Raw genomic sequence first — 20,652 nt, forward strand, 5'->3', positions numbered from 1 at the left:
GTACTACCATGTTTTATTGACCCCATATGGTGTTGAGGCTATATTGCCAATAATCACTTTTCTTGTCTCAGTAGCCTGGCTTGTGAAGGCACATGGAATTAGGTAGGTGGATTGGGATTTGAATCTTGCAGAAGAGCAGGATTATATTTACTACTAGAGACCCAGTACATGAAATTCGGGAGCTCTCGGGCGATGTCCAACTGATGGCTTAGGCCCACTCCCCGAAGCCATCAGTTGGACATCCTTAGCACTGCCGTGGAGGCAGGAGAGGCTCCTGTCACCACCGCTGCTCTCGCCAGCCGTAAGCCCGGCTTGTGGCTGAACCACGCTCCCCCTGTGGGAGCGCACTGACCACCAGGGGGCAGCTCCTGAGTTGAGCATCTGCCCCCTGGTGGTCAGTGTGCATCACAGTGACCGGTCGTTCCACCGTCCGGTCGATTTGCATATTAGCCTTTTATTATATAGGATGAGCCAAGTGTATCCATGGACATTTTGGACAGGACCGAATGTCTTGCAAGGAAAGAACACGAGAACAGTCATGTTGTCTGTCTAAGGAGATTGACCCAAGTGCTGACAGCGGTGTGTATAGTTGGTTGATTGACCCACAGGTTGATGGGGGCCTCTACATCCAAACGTGTGCCAGCTATGTCATGTTTTCTCCCACCCTCCCTGCTTCACTGCCCCCTCGCACAGTTAGAATCAGAGGGAATGATCTCAGAAGCAATAACTAGTGGGAAGCAGTACTTGTTTCCAAACAGTGACAACTGGCAGGTCCACCACACTGGGGATGCAGAGGATATACTTAATTATACTTCCTTTGCAATGTGTGAGGATATCCGCACACTTCTGTCAGCGGCTGCTTTGTTGGGGAAAGGAGGCAAAGAAAATAAATGGTGGCAAAATCACGCAGGCTAGTGTTTCTCTGAAGGGTTGCTGGATACACTGTTGGCTTACTGAAATACAGATTCCCAGCTCCAAGTCTCCCAAATCCCTTTTGGGAGCAGGCATTTTCATGAAGCTTCCCAGGGAATTCTCGTGCTGAGTTTGAGAACCTCCGACATAAGAATAACGGCATACTTTGGTCTACTTATTGTTATTACTCCCTCCTTCCCCAGTTTCCCCCCAAAGCATTTCTCCCTCATTTCTGTTTGCCTCCACCATAGCAAAGGACAATATTTACTCCTGACTAATATGAACTCCGATGTATGCTGTACAGTTTGATAAAAGCTAGCCCATTAAGCTAATGATTAGTGAACTGCCTTGAGTCACAAATTTAGGAGTGAGTGTAGTCAAGGAAATTAAGAGGGGAAAAGATATGGATTATATTAGGCAGCTAATTATGTAAAGGCAACTCTCGGAATGCCTTTCCTGTCTGTGAATGAGGCTACAAATGAAGCTCATAGATTGGAGGCTAATTGAATCAATCTCAAAGAAGGTTAACGATGAAGGCTCCAGAACAATTCCTTACAGTCTTTTGAAAGGTACTTACATAATCACCGTCCTGAGGGATAAGTATATTCATTTCAGATGACTTGGCACTCACTATCTCACAGTCTAATGCATCTTCACTGAGGTATATGTGGCAGCCTTCTGTCTTATTAATGGAAATGGTTGGCACTTTCCCCATGACCTAAAATAGAAAAAAATAATCTAAGCAAAGAAATAGAAACTACAATATTCCCAAATAAATACAGCGCGTAGGCCTAACCAAGCATTAGGAACAGCTGGGTCAGAGCTGGAGGCCGGTTAAAGGCACGGTCTCCAGGCTGAATTGGTGGGTGTCATTTGGGGACAGAATGAAAGGACCACACAAGGGGATTGTCAAACCCCAGGGTCTCTTTCCTGAGACAAAATAAAGGGATAATTTGAAAACAGCAGCTAAGTGTTGAGAAAAAGTCTCACAACCCTGTTAGTGGATTTGAAACATATATTTGATTTCATGATAAAAAGTAACAAGATGCATTGCCTTTATGTGCTTAAAATTTTAGTTTTGACAAATCTCTGTAAAAGTTGGATTAAAACAAGTGCTAATATTGTCATTTAAGAGCAAAGAAATTATTCTTGTAATTGAGATTTCTTCTGAACCCAAATAAGAATAAATAAGAAACACTACAATTCTTTTCACGTAAGTCCTTTACTAGATAAAAATCTCACTGGCTGAATGCGAAGCTTAAATGAGATAATGAGGATCTAGGTATTTTGAAATGTATTAATTTCAGGAGTGAAAACTGGAGACTTCGTTCAAGCCACTCATTGTATAGGTAAAAGGGACCATACTCAAGAGGAGGAGATTCTTTGTATTGTTTACAAAAATCTAAGTGCTATAAAAATTTCGATCAGTCTTAAATTTCTCTTTTACCAGTCAGTTTTCAGACGTCCCCCCAAATCTCTATAGGGGTAGACTGTTCCCCCAAATGACCATATTACAACTCTATAATTTTCCTTTTTGTAATGGTAATTGAAGCGATAAAGGCATCTCCCCTTTCACCCTGAAGAAAAGACTGGATTGCAAACCAAAGGAGCAACTCCTGTTGATAGCGCAGGTGATGTAAAGAATTCCTTGGGGGAGTCTAGCCAGGTCACCACACTTCTCTGTTTTCTCCTCTCTCCATAGAAACTGGACACTGATTTGGAATTGAGCCCCAGTACAAAAAAAAAAAAAAAAAAAGGCAGAGGTAGTTCAAGGTCAGGTAAGCACAGGGCTTTGCTATAAATAAAATAGAAAAATAATACATATATCTATATTTAAAAAATGTGTCAGCAATAATGTTTTGGCAATCTATCTACATTTGTTTATTTTATAATGATGGCGAGCATATACATACTGACCAGAACTGTATGAATAGTAAAGGAATAAATTGTCAGTGAGTCTTAGGTGATTTGTTTATGAGACCGAGTAAGGCCAGCACATTATGAGAATATAGTGTATTTATATATTGCTATATTATGTTAAAAATTCTGAAACGCCCTGCAAATCTGAAAAGCAATAGTAGAATTTAAGAAATGGCCCCGATATGGTAGGGATTGTCATTTCCACAGCATTTTGGTCGATACTGCATAGAGTAGATTATATACACGCCCTTCCCCCTGGTAGTCTGAACACTTTGAGAACAGAGATTGTTTCTTATCAGAACTGGGCCAAAGAGTAGCTCCTCTGCTGAGTGGCAGGTGACATGTGACCTTGCCCAGACCAGCGCTCCAGCATTTAATACATGTTTCTGGATTAGTTTTGCTTTTCAAAAATTTATTTCTCCATTAAAATTTCCATGGAACCCCCTAGTCTCTTCTCTCATAACATTCACTCTTTTCTGCGATAGTTTGCCACAACCAGAACTGCTCAATCAAATCATATTAACTTTGGTCCGTGCCCTTTTCTCCCTTTCAATCTTTTTAACAGCGGTATTGAGGTAAAACCTGCAAACATAACATTCACCTACTTTAAGTGTACAATTTAATTATATTTCGTGAATTTACAGAGCAGTGCAACCATCACTTCCATTCCGTTTTAGGCCATTTCCATCACCCCCCAGATAACCCTGGTGCCCATTTACAGCCAATCCCTGTCCTCACCCCAGGCAACCACTAATCTGCTTTCTGTCTCTCCTGTGTCCAGGCCCTTTTAAAACAATGTAGTGAATGTATTAAATAGATAATGACATTCACTCGGTTTGAACACTCAAAAGTTCAGGAAGTATTCAGTAAAATGTCTCTTGTCTCCGAATTACAGACGACATGGCTTATATTTTTAGAAATCCAGACCATATCCTTAAAAAATTATGATATATTTCTAACATAGAAGGAATCTTATAAAAATATACAAATACAGATATGCTTGTCAAACAGCTTTATCAGAGTGGAGCATTTGGCTTACTTGCCTTTTTTTAGGACTGTAATCTTACAATATCTTTGAAGATTACCACCCACCACCTCTTTCACCAACCTTTTTCTCTCCCCAGATGTAACTACTCTTCTCAACTCTGCGTTTATATAACCTTCTGTGTCTGTCCCTTGGGTAAAGAGACCTTGAGTCCTCATAAGCATAATGAACATGTGCATATTGTTTTGCATGTTTTCAATCTTTATGTAAAGGGACACATTGCCAACGTCTGATTCTGTAACTTGCATTTATTGCTCAGTGTTGCTTTTGAGACTTATGTTTCTATACCTATAACTGTAGTTCATACATTTTAACTACTGTACAATATTCTATTAGTGGAATTTATTTATTCACTTACCAGATGGTGGACATTTAAGTTTTTTTTATTGTTATGCATGACACTGCAATAAACATTTTTACACATCTCATGGACATATATACCAGAGCTTCTTTAGTGTACAGACCTAAGAGTGAAATTGCTCGGTCACAGGCAATGAATGTCTGACTTTATTAGATGGTGCCAATTTACTCTGCACAGTGAGTGGAACAGATTTATTTTCCTAACACCAAGGTGTCAGAGGTCCCATTGTTGCACTTCTTTAACAACCTTTGTACCATGAGACTTCAATATACAGCAGTCCTTAAGCTGCGCAGTTGTGACATACATGAGCTTCAGCTAATATGTCCCTTGTAAAGTAAGGACAGCCTGAATGCAAAACTTTTGAGTGTGAAAAGATATATGTAATTATAGTATTAATTCCTATTCCTATTTCTATTAGGTGGGTCATGAATATTTTCATATATTTATAAAAAATTCAGTTTTTTTCTTTTCTGGATTGCCTTAATATTCTTTGCCCATTTTTCTATTCGGCTATTGTTTTTTTTTCTTAATGATTTGTGTTAAGTTCTTTATAAATTCTGGTTACAATCCTTTTTGATTATCTACAAGTGTCACTTTTCCATCCATGGCTTGTCTTTCAGCTTTGTGTCTGATGTCTTCTACTATATAATTTTGAATTTAATGTAGTTAGATTCATCTGTCATTTTCTTTTTTTTAAAAAATATATTTTATTGATTTTTTACAGAGAGGAAGGGAAAGGGATAGAGAGCTAGAAACATTGATGAGAGAGAAACATCGATCAGCTGCCTCCTGCATACTCCCTACTGGGTATGTGCCCGCAACCAAGGTACATGCCCTTGACCGGAATCGAACCTGGGACCCTTGAGTCCACAGGCCGATGTTCTATCCACTGAGCCAAACCGGTTAGGGCCATCTGTCATTTTCTTTACAGTTTGTGTTTATTGACCCAGAAAGCAACGAATGAACAAATAAAACAAGGAAAGAAAGATACAGACAAGAGAATGATGCTTACCAGAGGGGAAAAAGGGTGGGGAGATGGCAAAAAGGGTAAAGGGGGTCACATATACAGTGACAGAAAGAGACTAGATTTTGGGTGGTGAACACACAATGGAGTATACAGATGTTATATTATAAAGTTGTACATCTGAAATTTATATTAATGTCATTAACCAACATTACCTCAATACATTTAATAAAAAATGTTTTTAAAGTGTCAGTGATGAAAAGCTCAGTAAAACAAGAGAAAACTATAAAACTAGAACACAATTTTAACAAACATTATTATGAAACATCAGCTAATAAGGGGTAATTAGCAATATGAAAAGCGTGTAATCAAAGAAAGAAGTTACTTGATTAAAGGTAAGAAGTCCTTTAACTTTTTGCATAGTATAAAATCCCATTCAAATAAATCAAAATTATTAAAGGGATGCAGATTTTCTCCTGTTTTGCAAATTCAATTTCAACCCTATTTTCCAGGTTGTATATCTGATCTCATTGACTCTTCAGAAACACCCCCTCCCTGCCCCTGCTTTTCCTCAGAATCAATTTTTTCCTGAGGGGGAAAATTGTCTTCGGGGTGGCGTTATGCTGGGAGAATTTCTTGGTATTTTTGTTCATTCATTAGTTGATTAATTTAAATCTCTTAATCATCAAACATGCTGGGGGCAGAGCATGATTAAAGGGCACTTACCTGCATTTGAATATCCTTAGAGTTGATCACTTCCACAATGCCCACCACATTGTCAAACACCAGACCAAACTTCTTACAGTTGTCTAGGAAAAAAACACTCCACTAAATATACACATCATATTTATACAAGCAACTTATCACGGTAATTATAGAGCCATAGTTCTGCCCTACCAATTGTAATGGAATTTATTTTCCCTTTTATCTGTAGGGTAGACTTGTCGCACTTGAAAATGTAAGCCACTTGTTTCAGTTCAGTCTCTGAAATCACAAGGTCATTCCTGTCCTCTTGGTACTCCTACGATTAAAACATATGCAAACATTAAATATAAGGATGTGTAGATAAATGGAAGCCATTGCACACTGAAATTACTGTGGAGCTCAGCATTAACCCTTTGCACTCGCTTGCTTTTTTCGCGATTCCTTTATTCTACTCGGGATTTAATTTTTTAAATACCCCAGATTTTACAAAGAGTGGCAGTAGAATAAAAAACTGGAGTTTCTCATATAATACCTCAATAAAAAAAAAACAAAAACAACAAAAACAACAAAAAAAACAACCCCTGGAGTTTCTTTTCATACAAACTTATTTATTTGGATTTTTTTATATTTCAAATTATTGATACATTCAAAGAGTATAAAAAGAGCTGCTACCGATGCTAACCGTGTCGAGTCACACTCGACATCCGAGTGCAAAAGGTTAATTCATTATAGCTTTTTAATATGTTCTTTCTTTTAGAACCATTTTCTTACAGGCTAAACCACAGGTCTCACTTTGTCATTGCAGTGCTGGGATCAGATGGAATCACTGGTTGGAAGGGGGGTTGGTGCCAATTTGCAAACAGTCAGGTATCAGGCACCCTGGTTAGGGGATGGGGCTGGAGCAGGGTTGGGAGAGCTTTATGTTGAGTCTGGATGCTGAGTCTGGACTTAATGATGCTGCAGCAAAATCTGCTGTGTCAAGTACGAGTTGGGCAGATCTCGGTCCTCAATCTTTAGGGAAGCCCCTGGGATTGGCAGGGGGGCACTAGCTTCTTTCAAAGTGTCTTTATCCTGCTCACGTGGTGGAAGCGGCGGGTGAAGCGGTAGGTTATACCAGCACCACCATCAATGGGGTAGAATGAAACATTTACAGCCGATCAGAATGGTGCGCAGATGAACAGTTTATGGAGCGTGGTCAGACTCATAGAGACAGAAAGCAGAGTGGTGGTTTCCAGGAGCTGAGGTGGGGGTGGGGGTGGGATTTTGTGTTTAAGGGGTATAGAGTTTCTGCTTTAAAGATGAAAAGAGTTCTGTGGATGGATGGTGGTGATGGTGGCACAAAGTATGTACTTAATGCCATGGAACTGTTCACTTAAATGTTAGGATGGTAAATTTTGTATTACGTTATTTTACCACAATTAAAAGCAACTTTAAAAGTTGAAGGAAAGAATAAATGGGAAATAATGATAAATAAAAAATGTTCATGGAAGCATCCAAAAAGGCCCTGGTAACTAGTGTAGCCATTTCACTTGGAAATCTTTAAGGCCTTGGTACAGTTTTGCCTTTCGTCAGAGCGCGTCAGCAATAAAGGCTACAGGCTTCACTCACCACTCTCCACTTCTTCCCTTCCAGCTCGAACACAGGGGCGTGTTTCTGAAGAGGACGTGACTGGGGAGCCTTAGGGCCCTGAGAGTGGCTTTTGGTAGGAGATGGAGTTTGCCCTCCTTGAGTTCGCAGGCTGGGATTCTTGTATGTCTTCTGCGAATCTGTGACGTGCCGGAGCCCTGGGAAGACAACACAGAGACACAGTTCTTTATAGGTTATGCAAAGGGAAATGTCCCTGCCTTCTTAGATTGACATGGTGTAAACAGCACAAGAATTTTTGTTAATGCTATTTTTATAGCAGTCTAGTTAATATGCAGAATTTGAGACGAGTATAAGTTAGAGTTAATGGAAACACTGTAAGCATTTTTCAGTTTGAGGAACCTCTTCTTTAAGAAGATAAGATGATAGATACAAGTTCTGCAAAAAGAAAACCATGGTGCCAAAATGGACCACTTGATTTATTTCTCCCATGGCTAAATCATTCCCCCCAATAGCCAAAGGGTACGGGCATTCCAGTAAGTATATGTCAGAGTACAGAAGCAATTTAGGGTTACAGATCCATTCCTGTACTTTCCAAATGAGAAAGTGCAGCTACTTGAAGAGAGAGAAAAATTCAGAATTTTGGGTTCTTAACTCCCATCCTAGTCATAGGGACACTTATACTATAATTCCTATTACCCATGCAAAACTACATTTGCATAAGGCATTTGGCAACACGACTTGATTAAATGTTGTAGGATTTAAAAAAATTAACTGTTGCCGAAACTGGTTTGGCTCAGTGGATAGAGCGTTGGCCTGTGGACTCAAGGGTCCCAGGTTAGATTCCGGTCAAGGGCATGTACCTTGGTTGCGGGCACATCCCCAGTGGGGGGTGTGCAGGAGGCAGCTGATTGATGTTTCTCTCTCATCGATGTTTCTAACTCTCTATCCCTTTCTCTTCCTCTCTGTAAAAAATCAATAAAATATATTTAAAAAGAAAATTAACTGTTTACTGTGATGAGAAAGTAGTTCAACGATATGATTCCTTGACAAGCTGTACAAGGCTTGAGGACACAGGTGCTATTGTTTGTCATTTTTATTTCACTTGATCTTGATGCCTGGGTTGTAGATGGTGCCGTAACATCAGGGCTGAAGTGTTGAGGCAGCGTGCAGTGGTCGATTTAGAGCCTAGGGCCTCCGAGTTCTTTCTGGTCCGCCCACGGAGTCCATCTACCCTGAGATGAAGAACACTGCAGCCCCTGCCTTCCCAGCAGCAGCTCCCTGTGTGTTGGGGACTGGATGGAATGGCACACCCTTCACTGCGGGCTCTGGAGGACCTGGGTGCCACCAGGGAAACAGCTCCCAGGTGAGAGCCGATGTTTCTCGATGTTTCTCACCTTTTGTAATTGCCTCCCCTTGGTTCAGTTGTGCAAATAAAGCTGAGCGTGAAGGGGAGGACTGCTCTTTGCTGCCTTCATTCTCAAAAAGTGGAGGTGGCCCTGGAGGAGGTGGAGGAGGAGGAGGTGGAGGAAGGCCAGGCCCAGGGGAGAGGGCAGACAACATGGTTGCGGCTGAGGCCACTGGACCCTGTGGGAGAGAGAAGATGGAAAGCACTGTGTTGAAACTGATGTCCTTGCCCAGCACTGGGATTTTGTTAATGTCACTTACAACCAATGTTGCCAATGAGGAATTGGGGTGCAAGACTCACAAAGGGCACCCCAGAGGTACACTTGTACATCATGGATCTGTTTGGGACGACCTGAGGCTGAGACAGGGTTCACCTTGAGAGCATGGAGCATGACTCAGCTGTCCAGACCTGTCAGTAGAAACTCCACACCCAGGATTCACGCTGCTAACTCAGAGGCAAGCAAAGCCATACTCACAAATTCATGTCCAAATTCAGAGTATGAAGGAAACTGAGCCTTAGCCAAAGGAGAATCATAAGAAAAAGGTGGTAAACTGGTAAGAGGACTCCCTTTTTTGGGACACTGGGAATTGCTACCACCAAAGAGCGTGAGAGTGTTGAAAAGCATTCAGAGATTATTAGATGTTTTTGAACCTTTTTGTGCAACTAAAGAGATACTGAAATTCTTTCCTTGGAACTCATTTTTCTAGTATGATGCCTCACACTGACCCCCATGCAAGGACCACGTGTGACCTGGATGCTGTTGCATCTGAAGGTGGTCAGGGACCAGGACACACCTAAGGATTTGGCTCCTCTAATGCTGATGGTTAACGAATCAACTAAAAGCTGCAATATCTACGCTTATTCTTTCTTTCTTTGCTATGTGAAGTGCAACCCTTGTTCTAACAAATTGAAATGGCACTAAAAGGTGATAGACAAGAGAGGGATTTGTTTTATCATTTTGAGAGGACTGTGGCTTGAAACTGGTAGGAGAGAAACACACATACAATAAAGCTGTCATATATACCATTTTACATTTAAATTCTGAAGTAGAGCACTGTATTCCTAGGATAAGGTATTCTTTTATCCAATGGTCACACAGTTCTTGAGACTGACCAATTTTTTTGGATGAAAAAAAGTAAGAAATTTGGGAGAGAAACCAAGATGGTGGCATAGGTAAACACCTAAACTGCTGCCTTGCACAACAATTTCAAAACTACAACTAAAAGACAAAATGGACATCATCCAGAACCACAGGAAGGCTGGCTGAGTGGAAATTCTACAACTAGAAGGAAAGAGAAAAGCACACTGAGACTCGGAGGAGCTGCAGGAGGCAGAGGTACTGGGGAGCGCGTGCGTGGAGAGGATTGGCAACTGAGTGCGCGGCTGGCTTTCTCAAGTGGGAGGGAGACAAAAGCTCCTGACTGTGCTGAATTCCAGTTCCGGGCAAGACTCTGGGAGAAACCAGACTCATCGCAAGAATCAAGTCAAAGATTTGAAATACAAAGAAGCAAAAAACACTCAACTGGAAAAGCAAAAAGAAAAAGAATCCAAAAATATGAAGATAGTGTAAGAGAAACTGGACTGTCTGGCAGCGGGCGGAACTTGAGGGCGGCTTTCTCTCAGAGGTGCTTGCAACAATTACCACAGGACACTGAGACACAGAGGCCTATTAGGGCAGGGTTGATGGGAAACCAATGCTGTCTGCTCCGCCCTGAGACTCCGCCCCATCCAAGCTGAGCACAGAGGCTTTTGCAAGTCTTGTCTCATAAGGGTGTCTCCAGCACAGAAGTTCTCCCAGTGTAGACACAGCTGATCCTCACAGCCAATTGGCCTGGAGGTCAATTCCTCCCAGTGATACCAACAACAATCAAGGCTTAACTACAACAAGACTGTGCACACAGCCCACAAAGGGGTGCACCAAGGGTGTCCACCTCAGGTAACTGGGGAGGCTGAGCCACTGGGCCCTATAGGACACCTAGCACACAAAGCCACTCTATCAACTCAGGGAAGCAGCCAAAATGCAGAGACAAAGAAACAGATCACAAATGAAAGAAACGGAGGAAAGCAAATGACCAGATATAGAGTTCAAAACTACGGTTATAAGGTTTTTCAAGAATTTTCTAGAAAAGGCCGATAAATTTAGCGAGACCCTCGAGGATATGAAAAAGGACCAACTAGAAATTAACCATACACTGACTGAAATAAAAAATATTATACAGACATCTAACAGCAGACTAGAGGATCGCAAGAATCAAGTCAAAGATTTGAAATACAAAGAAGCAAAAAACACTCAACTGGAAAAGCAAAAAGAAAAAGAATCCAAAAATATGAAGATAGTGTAAGGAGCCTCTGGAATAACTTCAAATGTACCAACATCCAAATTATGGGGGTGCCAGAGCAAGATACTGAAAACCTATTTGAAGAAATAATGACCGAAAACTTCCCCCACCTGGTGAAAGAAATAGACTTACAAGTCTAGGAAGTACAGAGAACCCCAAACAAAAGGAATCCAAAGAGGACCACACCAAGACACATCATAATTAAAATGCCAAGAGCAAAAGACAAAGAGAGAATATTAAAAGCAGCAAGAGGAAAACAGTTAGTTACCTACAAGAAAGCACCCATATGACTGTAAGCTGATTTCTCAACAGAAACTATGCAGGCCAGACGGGAGTGGCAAGAAATATTCAAAGTGATGAATAGCAAGAACCTACAACCAAGATTACTCTACCCAGCAAAGCTATCATTCAGAATTGAAGGTCAGATAAAGAGCTTCACAGATAAGAAAAAGCTAAAGGAGTTCATCATACCAAACCAGTATTATATGAAATGCTGAAAGGTATTCTTTAAGAAGAGGAAGAAGAAGAAAAAGGTAAAGATAAAAATTATGAACAACAAATACATATCTATCAACAAGTGAATCTAAAAATCAAGTGAATAAAAAAATCTGATGAACAGAATAAACTGGTGAATATAATAGAATCAGGGGCATAGAGAGGGAGTGGACTGACAATTCTCAGGGGGAAAGGAGTGTGGGGGGTGCGGGAAGAGACTGGACAAAAATTGTACACCTATGGATGAGGACAGTGGTGGGGGCGGGTAAGGGAAGAGGGTGGGGTGGCAACCGGGTGGAGGGGAGCTATGGGGGAAAAAGGAGGAACAATTGTTAATAATCTGAACAATAAAGATTTATTAAATTAAAAAAAAGTAAGAAATTTAAAAGAGAGTGATGGAAACATGGCTTAAGCCCAACTGTTTTCAATACCAAATGCAATATGTGAAACATTACATAGTGCTAAATATTAACAAAGGTAGCATATCCTTATTTTCCTAAACAACTCACTATTACAAGGTGTCAATGTCAGATTTTTAATCTGTGGGTTTTTTAGTTAAAAAAAACCCCCAAACAAACCAAAAAACCCCACATGATTTTCAAAGTGCTTATATGATCCCTGTTATGTGTAGAATTACCTTGAAATAAATGATATTCTCCTAGTAAAAAATTGCCAGTTACAAAAATAGTCATGGGGATTAAAATAGAGCATAGGGAATATCCTATATAATAAATGCCTAATATGCAAATAGACTGAACAGCAAAACAACTGGCAGAACGACCGGTTGCTATGACATGCACTGACCACCAGGGGGCAGACGCTCAACGCAGGAACTGCCCTCAGCCTGCAGGCCCTGACTGGTGGCGGTGGCAGCGGGGGTGGGGCTGGCGAGTGGGCGGCACCAGGCCAGCCAAGTTGGGTGCGAGCTGGGGCCCCCCAATTGCCCCACAGGTCACCCCACAGATCGGCCCTGATTGCCAGTCAGGCCTAGGAACCTTACCAGGGCATGAATTTCATGCACTGGGCCTCTAGTAGTCAATAATACTGTTATAACTATGCCCGATGGATGTGAGATATACCAGGGCGACCACTTGGTAAGGTATATACATGTCTAATCACGCTGCTGTACACCTGTAACTAATATAATATTGTATGCCAACTATAATTGAAAAATAAATGTATAAAACGATTCTTCTCAATTCATAATGCAGATCTTAAAAATCGAGCAGGCCGGGCATCTCACCTCCTGAAGGTATAATGTGTGATGGGTTTTGTTTCTAAGGGAAACCGGCCTGACTCCATCAGGATTTTCGGGTCAAGCAGAAAATGATCACACAGTTCTGGAGACTGACCTTTAAAAAAAAAAAAAAGGTATCTTAAATGTTTCTATTGTGTTACTGAGGTGAAATTTGAGAATTTGCTCTGAATCATAAAGAGCATAGAAGATAAGCTTTGCGCATCCAACAATATCCCGGCCCTCAGCTCCAGACACTGAGAGCCACAAAGTATTGCTTTTACTCATAAGCACATAATAACTCAACTAGTCAGTGAAAGGACAGCCCTTTCTCCCCCATCTGAAGCCCGGCAGCTCTACAGCCCTCCTATTTGTGGAAAGGAGAGACGATGCTGGCTTCTACATCGCAGAATGATTTACATGGCTCCCTGGCTCCCAGAATCCAGAGCCGCTCTCCAAGAGCCATAAAAGGACACTGAAACCAATAAGCCACATATTCAACTTTTTGGAACTTTGATACGTTCAGATGGCCGACCCAGGAACACTAAACAAAGGATTTACTGCGACAAATGTTGCATATGAAAGCCAAAAAAATAAGAGAACTCAGGAGCAGCTGAAACTCTGCCTTCGGCTTATCCTTTGTGCGTTCGGGCTCATGCCAGGATCAGCCCCAGGGAGAGCACAAAACTAGGCTCTGGTTTCCAAGGGGACTTTATAATTAGCATTCCGGGGCTCTGCTGTATACAGTGCACTTGAAAGCACACTCATTAGACATTCCCTTAACAGGAGCTCTGTGGGCTGCCCCTGGCAGCGCGAAGTCGCTCCTGTCTCCTCTCCTCCTCCTGTAGGGTATCTCAGCACGTGACACCAGAGCCTTCTGCACCCGCACATGTGCCTGCCTGCCTGTGAGTGACAGCCGCATCGACTGGAATCACAGCCCAACGTTAAGTCTTCAGACGTTCCAATAAAAACAGAGGGGCGGTGGTCAGGGCAGGGAAGGCAGCCAAACATTCTGGAAGGTCTAGTATGGGCCAGGCACTAATTGTTTCCATTCAGTTAACATATATGCAATGTTCATTATAGGACAGGCTTTATGCCAGTCTCGACGCCAAACTTGTCTGAACATTAGAATCATCTGGGAATCTCTGAGACATCCCAACACCGGGGCCACGTTGCCGAAACACTGTCCGGGGAGGTGGGACACAGGCATCTGATTGTGTGAAGCTCTCCGGGTGATTCCAGTGTGCTGACAAGTTTGGGAAAACCATTCTATGTGCTGAGACTGATCACAGTCATCACAATGGTATTACGAGAACTGTATTGAAATCCTTTCTTAACAGAAAATAAAGCAGGAAGTCAGAAAGGCTGACCCAACATTCAACGGCCACACAGTGGCAGAGGCATAACTCAAGCACGTACCTGCTTGATTCTAAAACCTTCTTCAAGATCGGTGGCTGCCCGAGGTGAGGGTCCAGGGGAAATGGGTGGAGGGTGTCAAAGGTACAAACTTTCAGTTATAAAATAAGTAAGTCCTGGGATGGGACTATAATTAATAACCCTGCATTGTATAGTTGAAAGTTGCTTGGGGGTGGGACTATAGTTAATAGCCCTGTATTGTATAGTTGAAAGTTGCTAAGAGAGTAAATATTAAAAGTTCTTATCACAAGAAAAAATTGTAATGACATGTTGGATGGATGCTAACTAGACTTACTGTGGTGATTGTTTTGCAATATATACAAATTTCAAATCATTATGTTGCACACCTAAAAGGAATATAATGTTATATGCCAATTATAGCTCAAAAATTATTTACAAATTAAAGCCTTCTTCAGGGAAATCTTTTATGCCATATTCAGAATTTTAAATAAACGAGTCACTAGTCAAGTGAAAGAACCAGAGGTATGGTATGGGCTACCTGAAGACATATGTAGTGTTGCTCTTGGGCCTCTTGGAGTTGGTGTGAAACCAGCTTCATTTTTATCTCCACTGCAGCTCGCCCTATCCCTCTCTCGCCTGAGCAGCTGACCAGCTCCTACAGCCACCCTGGAACCAGGCTTGATCCTCTGAGGATATAAGAAGTCTCAGGTGTTGCCCTAGCTGGTTTGGCTCAGTGGGTAGAGCATTGGCCTGTGGACTGAAGGGTCCTGGGTTTGATTCTGCTCAAGGGAACATGCCCAGGTTGTGGGCTCGATCCCCAGTAGGGGGCGTGCAGGAGGCAGCAGATCAATGATTCTCTCTCATCATTGATGTTTCTCTCCTCCCTCTCTCTTCCTCCCTGAAATCAATAAAAATATATTAAAAACAAACCAAAAAGAAGTCTTGGATGTTGACACTGGTACCTCAGCATCAAGTCGCCGTTGGTTTGCTGTGACTCTGTGCCCTGGATCTAGAAACTGGTCTCCTGCCTTATCCATTTCCCCCGAGTACCCACAGGGTCCAGTAATGGGGTACTTGCACCTAAATCTTGGTTCCCTGCCTATTGCTCAAGCTGTTCTGGGATGGAGACCTGATCCCCCTGCTGGGGACAGCTGTGACGTAAGGGCATTGCCTCTCAGTGTGATGTCTTCTTAGAGAGAAACTCTCATGGCAGAGGTAACGCCCCAGGTTGACTAGACTGGACAGGAAGCAGTGGATGAGATCAGGGCCTGCAGCCTCAGTTGCCTGTTGAGGGTCCACTGCTGCTCATCCTCAGTGGGATGGAGGCCCCGTGGGAAGCGGAGCTAAGTGGAGAAAGGGGCACTGGGAGAGGCAGGCGTGGCACCCCTCACACTCCGTTAGGTCTGTGTAGGGATGTTAGAAGGATCACTTCAGAAGGGCAGATTGTCTGGAGGTGCTGAGACCAGGGCTCCAGGAACCTGAGAGAGTCCTCGGAGAGTCACGGGGTAACATCTCATTAGTCTGCAGAGTGCATTCATTTCTCAGGACAGAAGCCATGCTACGGGTCAGATTTCCCATGCAGAATAGAACTAAGACATCAAAAAGATGCTGTTTACTTGTAAATTACCCAAATATTTCTGGTCCTTCTAAAAGAACCCTTCTCTTAATAAAAAATTCTTTTCTGGCATGTTTTACCCTGACAATTACTTTAATGGTATTTCTATGGTGTAGAATTATACATCTAAATGCTCAGGACCTACAGGACTGTGATAGCCTGGGGCTGGCACAGGTCACGTGGATTGGAAAGTAAAGGGGAGGAACCTGGAGGGAGACTCAGCCTTAGATCAGCAGCAATGACTCCCTCCACCCCAAATGCTTTTAAAGACACGACTTCATTAGGTTGAGTGAAATGAGTCTCGAGTACCTTAGAGCCCCAGACTGAAAAAAAAAAAAAATTAGAAAAAAACACATTTTATTCAAGTAATGTTAACAATAGCTTATAACCTAAAAAAAGAAAAGCAGAACATTTCTGATTCTAAGTGGCCATATTCAGGGGACAAAAGTTCACTTATGTTGCAAGAACACAGCACAAAATCTAAAAATGCTGCTTTTGAAAGCTCTATTAAGATTAATTTTGAGAGCAGATGTTTGATTATATACTTTTTTTTTTGGAGGGGACACAAAAGACTTTAAAAAATGTCTGGAAATGCCTTTCTCTAAATTAATTTCAACTGTCTCAGGAACAGCTGCGTCCTCTGATGTTAAATATACGAACTATAACTACCAGATAATGAAACCATTGTATGTGACGTGGAAAGTTTGCCTCTTTTGCTTTATACAAATATATTATATAAATATTACACATATTACATGTAATATATTTATGTGCCAATGTGCGTTGACTTTTTCATTAAATGTTACTTGAAATAATTACTGATTTTATTACTTTATAATTTAGATTTTATTCTGAAAGGGAAACTACTTCTAGTTCTTAAATGAAATCTCCACATTGTTTTGCTGTTGGCAATTACACATGTACTTAACAACCACTTCTATCCACAACGACAGACACCATTGCATTAGTTATCCAGTTAATTTGGGTTCAGTCTAGCTTTGGATCTAAGTAATCTTCAAAAAGGACTCCAATTTTCCATTTTGTTGAGTTTGTACAAAGCAGAATAATGGTACTTTTAGACAGAAGTTTTATGTCTTTGTGACAAAATTAAGCAAAATGTGAAACACTGCTGCTTAAGTAAAAAAACCCCAAAAAACAAAAACAAAAACAAAAAACACAACTATCAGCTACAAAGAGAAGTTTCCCACCTAAAATTTTCTGCTGAATAATTAAATTGGAGATTTTCAACTTCCACATTTTAAATTATAAGATTTTTCAAACCCAGTAAATTAGGGACATCAGATGATTTGGTCTAAATAGACTCTAACTCTTTAATAGATGGGTTGAAAAGTGAATTCAAATAAGTTGGGCTCATTTGTCAGTTCACCCAACAAATTTACCCAGGTCTACCTTGCAAGGACCTGGGATACAATGAAGAAGGAGGCATGCATTCTATTTGTTAAGAAGCTTATAATTCAGTGGGAGTGTAAAGTATATAAATAAGTTAACTGCAGATGCAGCTGGACATGTGTCATGTGTCACATGAGCCAAGGACACTGGGGGCACAACGGAGGGCGGGCCCAGGACAGGCTGCTGTGGCCACACCATCCAATGCTCTGTAGAGAACAGCGGTTCTACGAGAGACACTGAGGGGTTCTCAGCATGGGAGAGATGTAGATGTAAATAACATTAATCTCCAACTCCAAGAATAGGTCAGGCAACCTATATCTTGGCCTATGTTTTTACAATTTTTTTGAAAAAGCAGAGAGCAAGAAAATAAAAATAACACATGACAGTGTCTTGGAGCAAGTGGATTGTGTTTCTTATAACAGAGCTTTTGTTATGATGTTTTTTTTTTTTCTATAAAATGAGCTTAGTGGTAGTAATGTTTTGAGCCACCTGTCTTAAATATTTGTGGAGAGCATAGATAAAATGGCAAAATAAAGCAGCTGATATGTGGTGGTGCTGTTTATGGGTTTTACCACTCCTGCCTCATGGCCAGCACCCCAACTCCCCTACACACACACACACACACACACACACACGCACACACACACACACACACAGAGCTGTCTTCTGTTTCTTGGTTACATTCTCTCATTAGCTGTCCACCCTTAAGCCATCCTGGCCCACTGATCACCTGGTAGCAGTGACAGCTGACATGTGCCCACTTACAGACTTTAAAGCAGTTTAAAAATTTCCAAGCCATTTTAGTCAAAATACACTTACATTACCACGCTAAAACTACAGGAATTCACAATGTTTTATAACTGCCTGTTTTGTTCAAATGCTGTTTTATTAATTTTACCAAAGAAAATGAATCACAAATGGTCCTGTGTAATATGACAAAAATAAGAGGATGATTAACCTCTCATATACCAAAATAGGAGGGAGGGCTGAAAGGAAAGAACTATCAGTTTCAGAACCCAAAACTAACTTTCTATATACATACTAGTAAATCAGACAGTTTTCATAGCAGCAAGAAATGCTTTGCAAATTCGTGATTTGGGGTTTGTTTATATTTTTGATGTCAAAACTAGTTGCTTTCTATTTTCTGAAAGATTTAGTTTGATCAAGAACTGAGTGAAATTGATACATTTCCAAATTTGTCAATTTCTGTATTTGCAAATTTTACATTCATATTGATATCACACTTTAAAAAATATTTTTATTGATTTCAGAGAGGAAAGGAGTGGGAGAGAGAGATAGAAACATCAATGATGAGGGAGAATCATTGATTGGCTGCCTCCTGCAAGCCCCCCACTGGGGATTGAACCCGCAACCCAGGCATGTGCTTTTGACGGGAATCAAACCTGGGACCCTTCCATCTGCAGGCTGACGCTCTATCCACTGAGCCAAACCAGCTAGGGCTTGATATTACACTGTTATTGGAAAACAACTATAATCAAGAAAAAAGATTAATGGATGATCATCCTGTACAACATAAAGTATAAGCCAAAGTGAATTTATGACTTTAGTTTCTATTCTCTTATTTTTATCACTTCCTATAATTTTGAGACTTCTTCTGCCAATGAAAACAAAGTTTCTGTGGGCCTTTCCAAGGAAACAGAATTGTTAAAAATACTACAATGAAAGGCTGTATTATATTTTAAGCATGGGTTTATTAATATTTTTTAAAAAGTCCACTTAGGGAATATTTCCCATTTCATCTGTGGCAACAGAACACCACTTCCAACGATATGTCCATGCAGTCCAAATAAAAAGGTGGTCCCACAATCTGAAGGAAACGTGGGGATCACTTTCTTCAGAGGCAAGACTCCAAACACCCTTATAGAAGTAAAGAGGGAAGTAAGGAAGACCCCAAATCTCATGACTTCACCAATGACTTCCGGTTGTCTCACTTTTCCAGTGGTCCCCACCCTCCCGTGATCTCTGTAAGCCATGTTTTCGATGACCTGGAGGGATGTGAGCTATGGCAGTAGATGAAAAAAAGACAGAACAAGAAAAAAAATCCCTTCAGAGAAGGAATGATACTCTTAGGTTGGAAACTGTCTGGGAATAATGTACACAGTCTATATTAATTTGTGGAAAATGGTAACTTTGTTTTTATGTTCGTTGTTCTTCTAATTTATATATTGAATGTGGCCTTTCATAAAACATAGGTGATGATTTCTGTTTAACGAAAAGTAGAAATGTGTGATGAAAGCAGACCTCGCCCTCAGAGCAGAGTCCAGAAGAATATATTGAACACATTCTAATTTGCTCAGGCCATCCAGCTATTTTGCACAAATTGTCTTGATGAGTAGTCCCAATTATTAGTTTGGCCTTGCTTTGCTCCTGCTATCAGAACTAAATCTGGAATTTCCAGATCGCCTTTTCTTCTTGTCTGCCAGCATTGGCAGCTTGAAAATAAAATTTCTCATAAAATAAAAGGAAAGATAAAATTAATTTTCCATGGGAAAATATCCCAGAGTTAAAGATAGCAGAGTATACTCACCAAAGAGACAAACCACAGATAGCCAACAGTTATATGAAGACCCAGAGCGACTGACATGTGGCTTGAATTATCTGGACAATTACTTTATTTGGACAGAAAGGCCTAGGTCCGAACTTCATTGAATTAAAGTTTTCGATTTTCTTTCAGATTTTAGGGTCCTAAAGAAACTCTTGTATTATTCAAATTATCCATATTTGGTAGATGGCAGAGATGGGGGTGAGGAGGCAAAATAATAGCTGTTATAAAGTTGATTTACATTTGGCTCTGTTTTATATCTTATTTTTTTAGGAAAAAATAAAAGCATCAATATCTTCTGAGCATTATAGTTGAGGCATACTAAAATAGTAACTTTTGTCTCGATTTCAGTTCCAAAAAATACAGGAAAGGTTAATTGGTGCTTACTGGTAGGTCTGGGAAAAGATCTGTTATTAGCTCAGCTTGCATCAAGGGTGCAACCTGGACCAACAAACTGTGGTCTGGCCTTGACTCTGTGTTATATTCTATGAAGAGTTTGTTTTAACTTTAGAACACAATCTGCACCTTTTCCTTATTCTTCTCAAGAAAACCTTTTTGCTTAATCCAATATTACATGCATTTCCCGAGTTTATACCCACTGGGAATAAGGGGCATGCAGGTGGCAGGTGGCAGGTGCAGGGGAGGCACTGGTGACCAATATGCCCTATAATAAAATGCATTGTTCGTTTCCATTACCATCATTTGGTAGAAGGGAAAAAT

The 20,652-nt window shown here is 41.0% G+C and overlaps 1 protein-coding gene across 2 annotated transcripts in view; it reads right to left on the minus strand.

The window, feature by feature from the left end:
* The window catches only part of CAP2 (cyclase associated actin cytoskeleton regulatory protein 2), a 143,516-nt gene that overhangs the window by 3,807 nt on the left and 119,057 nt on the right, over positions 1 to 20,652 (minus strand). For both annotated transcript variants that reach the window (XM_054720782.1, XM_054720783.1), the window contains 5 exons: positions 8,889 to 9,078; positions 7,516 to 7,691; positions 6,100 to 6,223; positions 5,929 to 6,011; positions 1,490 to 1,630 (listed from right to left, as the gene is read on the minus strand). In XM_054720782.1, the coding sequence (XP_054576757.1) occupies positions 1,490 to 1,630; positions 5,929 to 6,011; positions 6,100 to 6,223; positions 7,516 to 7,691; positions 8,889 to 9,078 (714 nt within the window). The remainder of the gene's footprint in view (positions 1 to 1,489; positions 1,631 to 5,928; positions 6,012 to 6,099; positions 6,224 to 7,515; positions 7,692 to 8,888; positions 9,079 to 20,652) is intronic.

Source organism: Eptesicus fuscus, chromosome 9, assembly GCF_027574615.1.
Source record: "Eptesicus fuscus isolate TK198812 chromosome 9, DD_ASM_mEF_20220401, whole genome shotgun sequence".
In the NCBI taxonomy this organism is placed as follows: domain Eukaryota; kingdom Metazoa; phylum Chordata; class Mammalia; order Chiroptera; family Vespertilionidae; genus Eptesicus; species Eptesicus fuscus.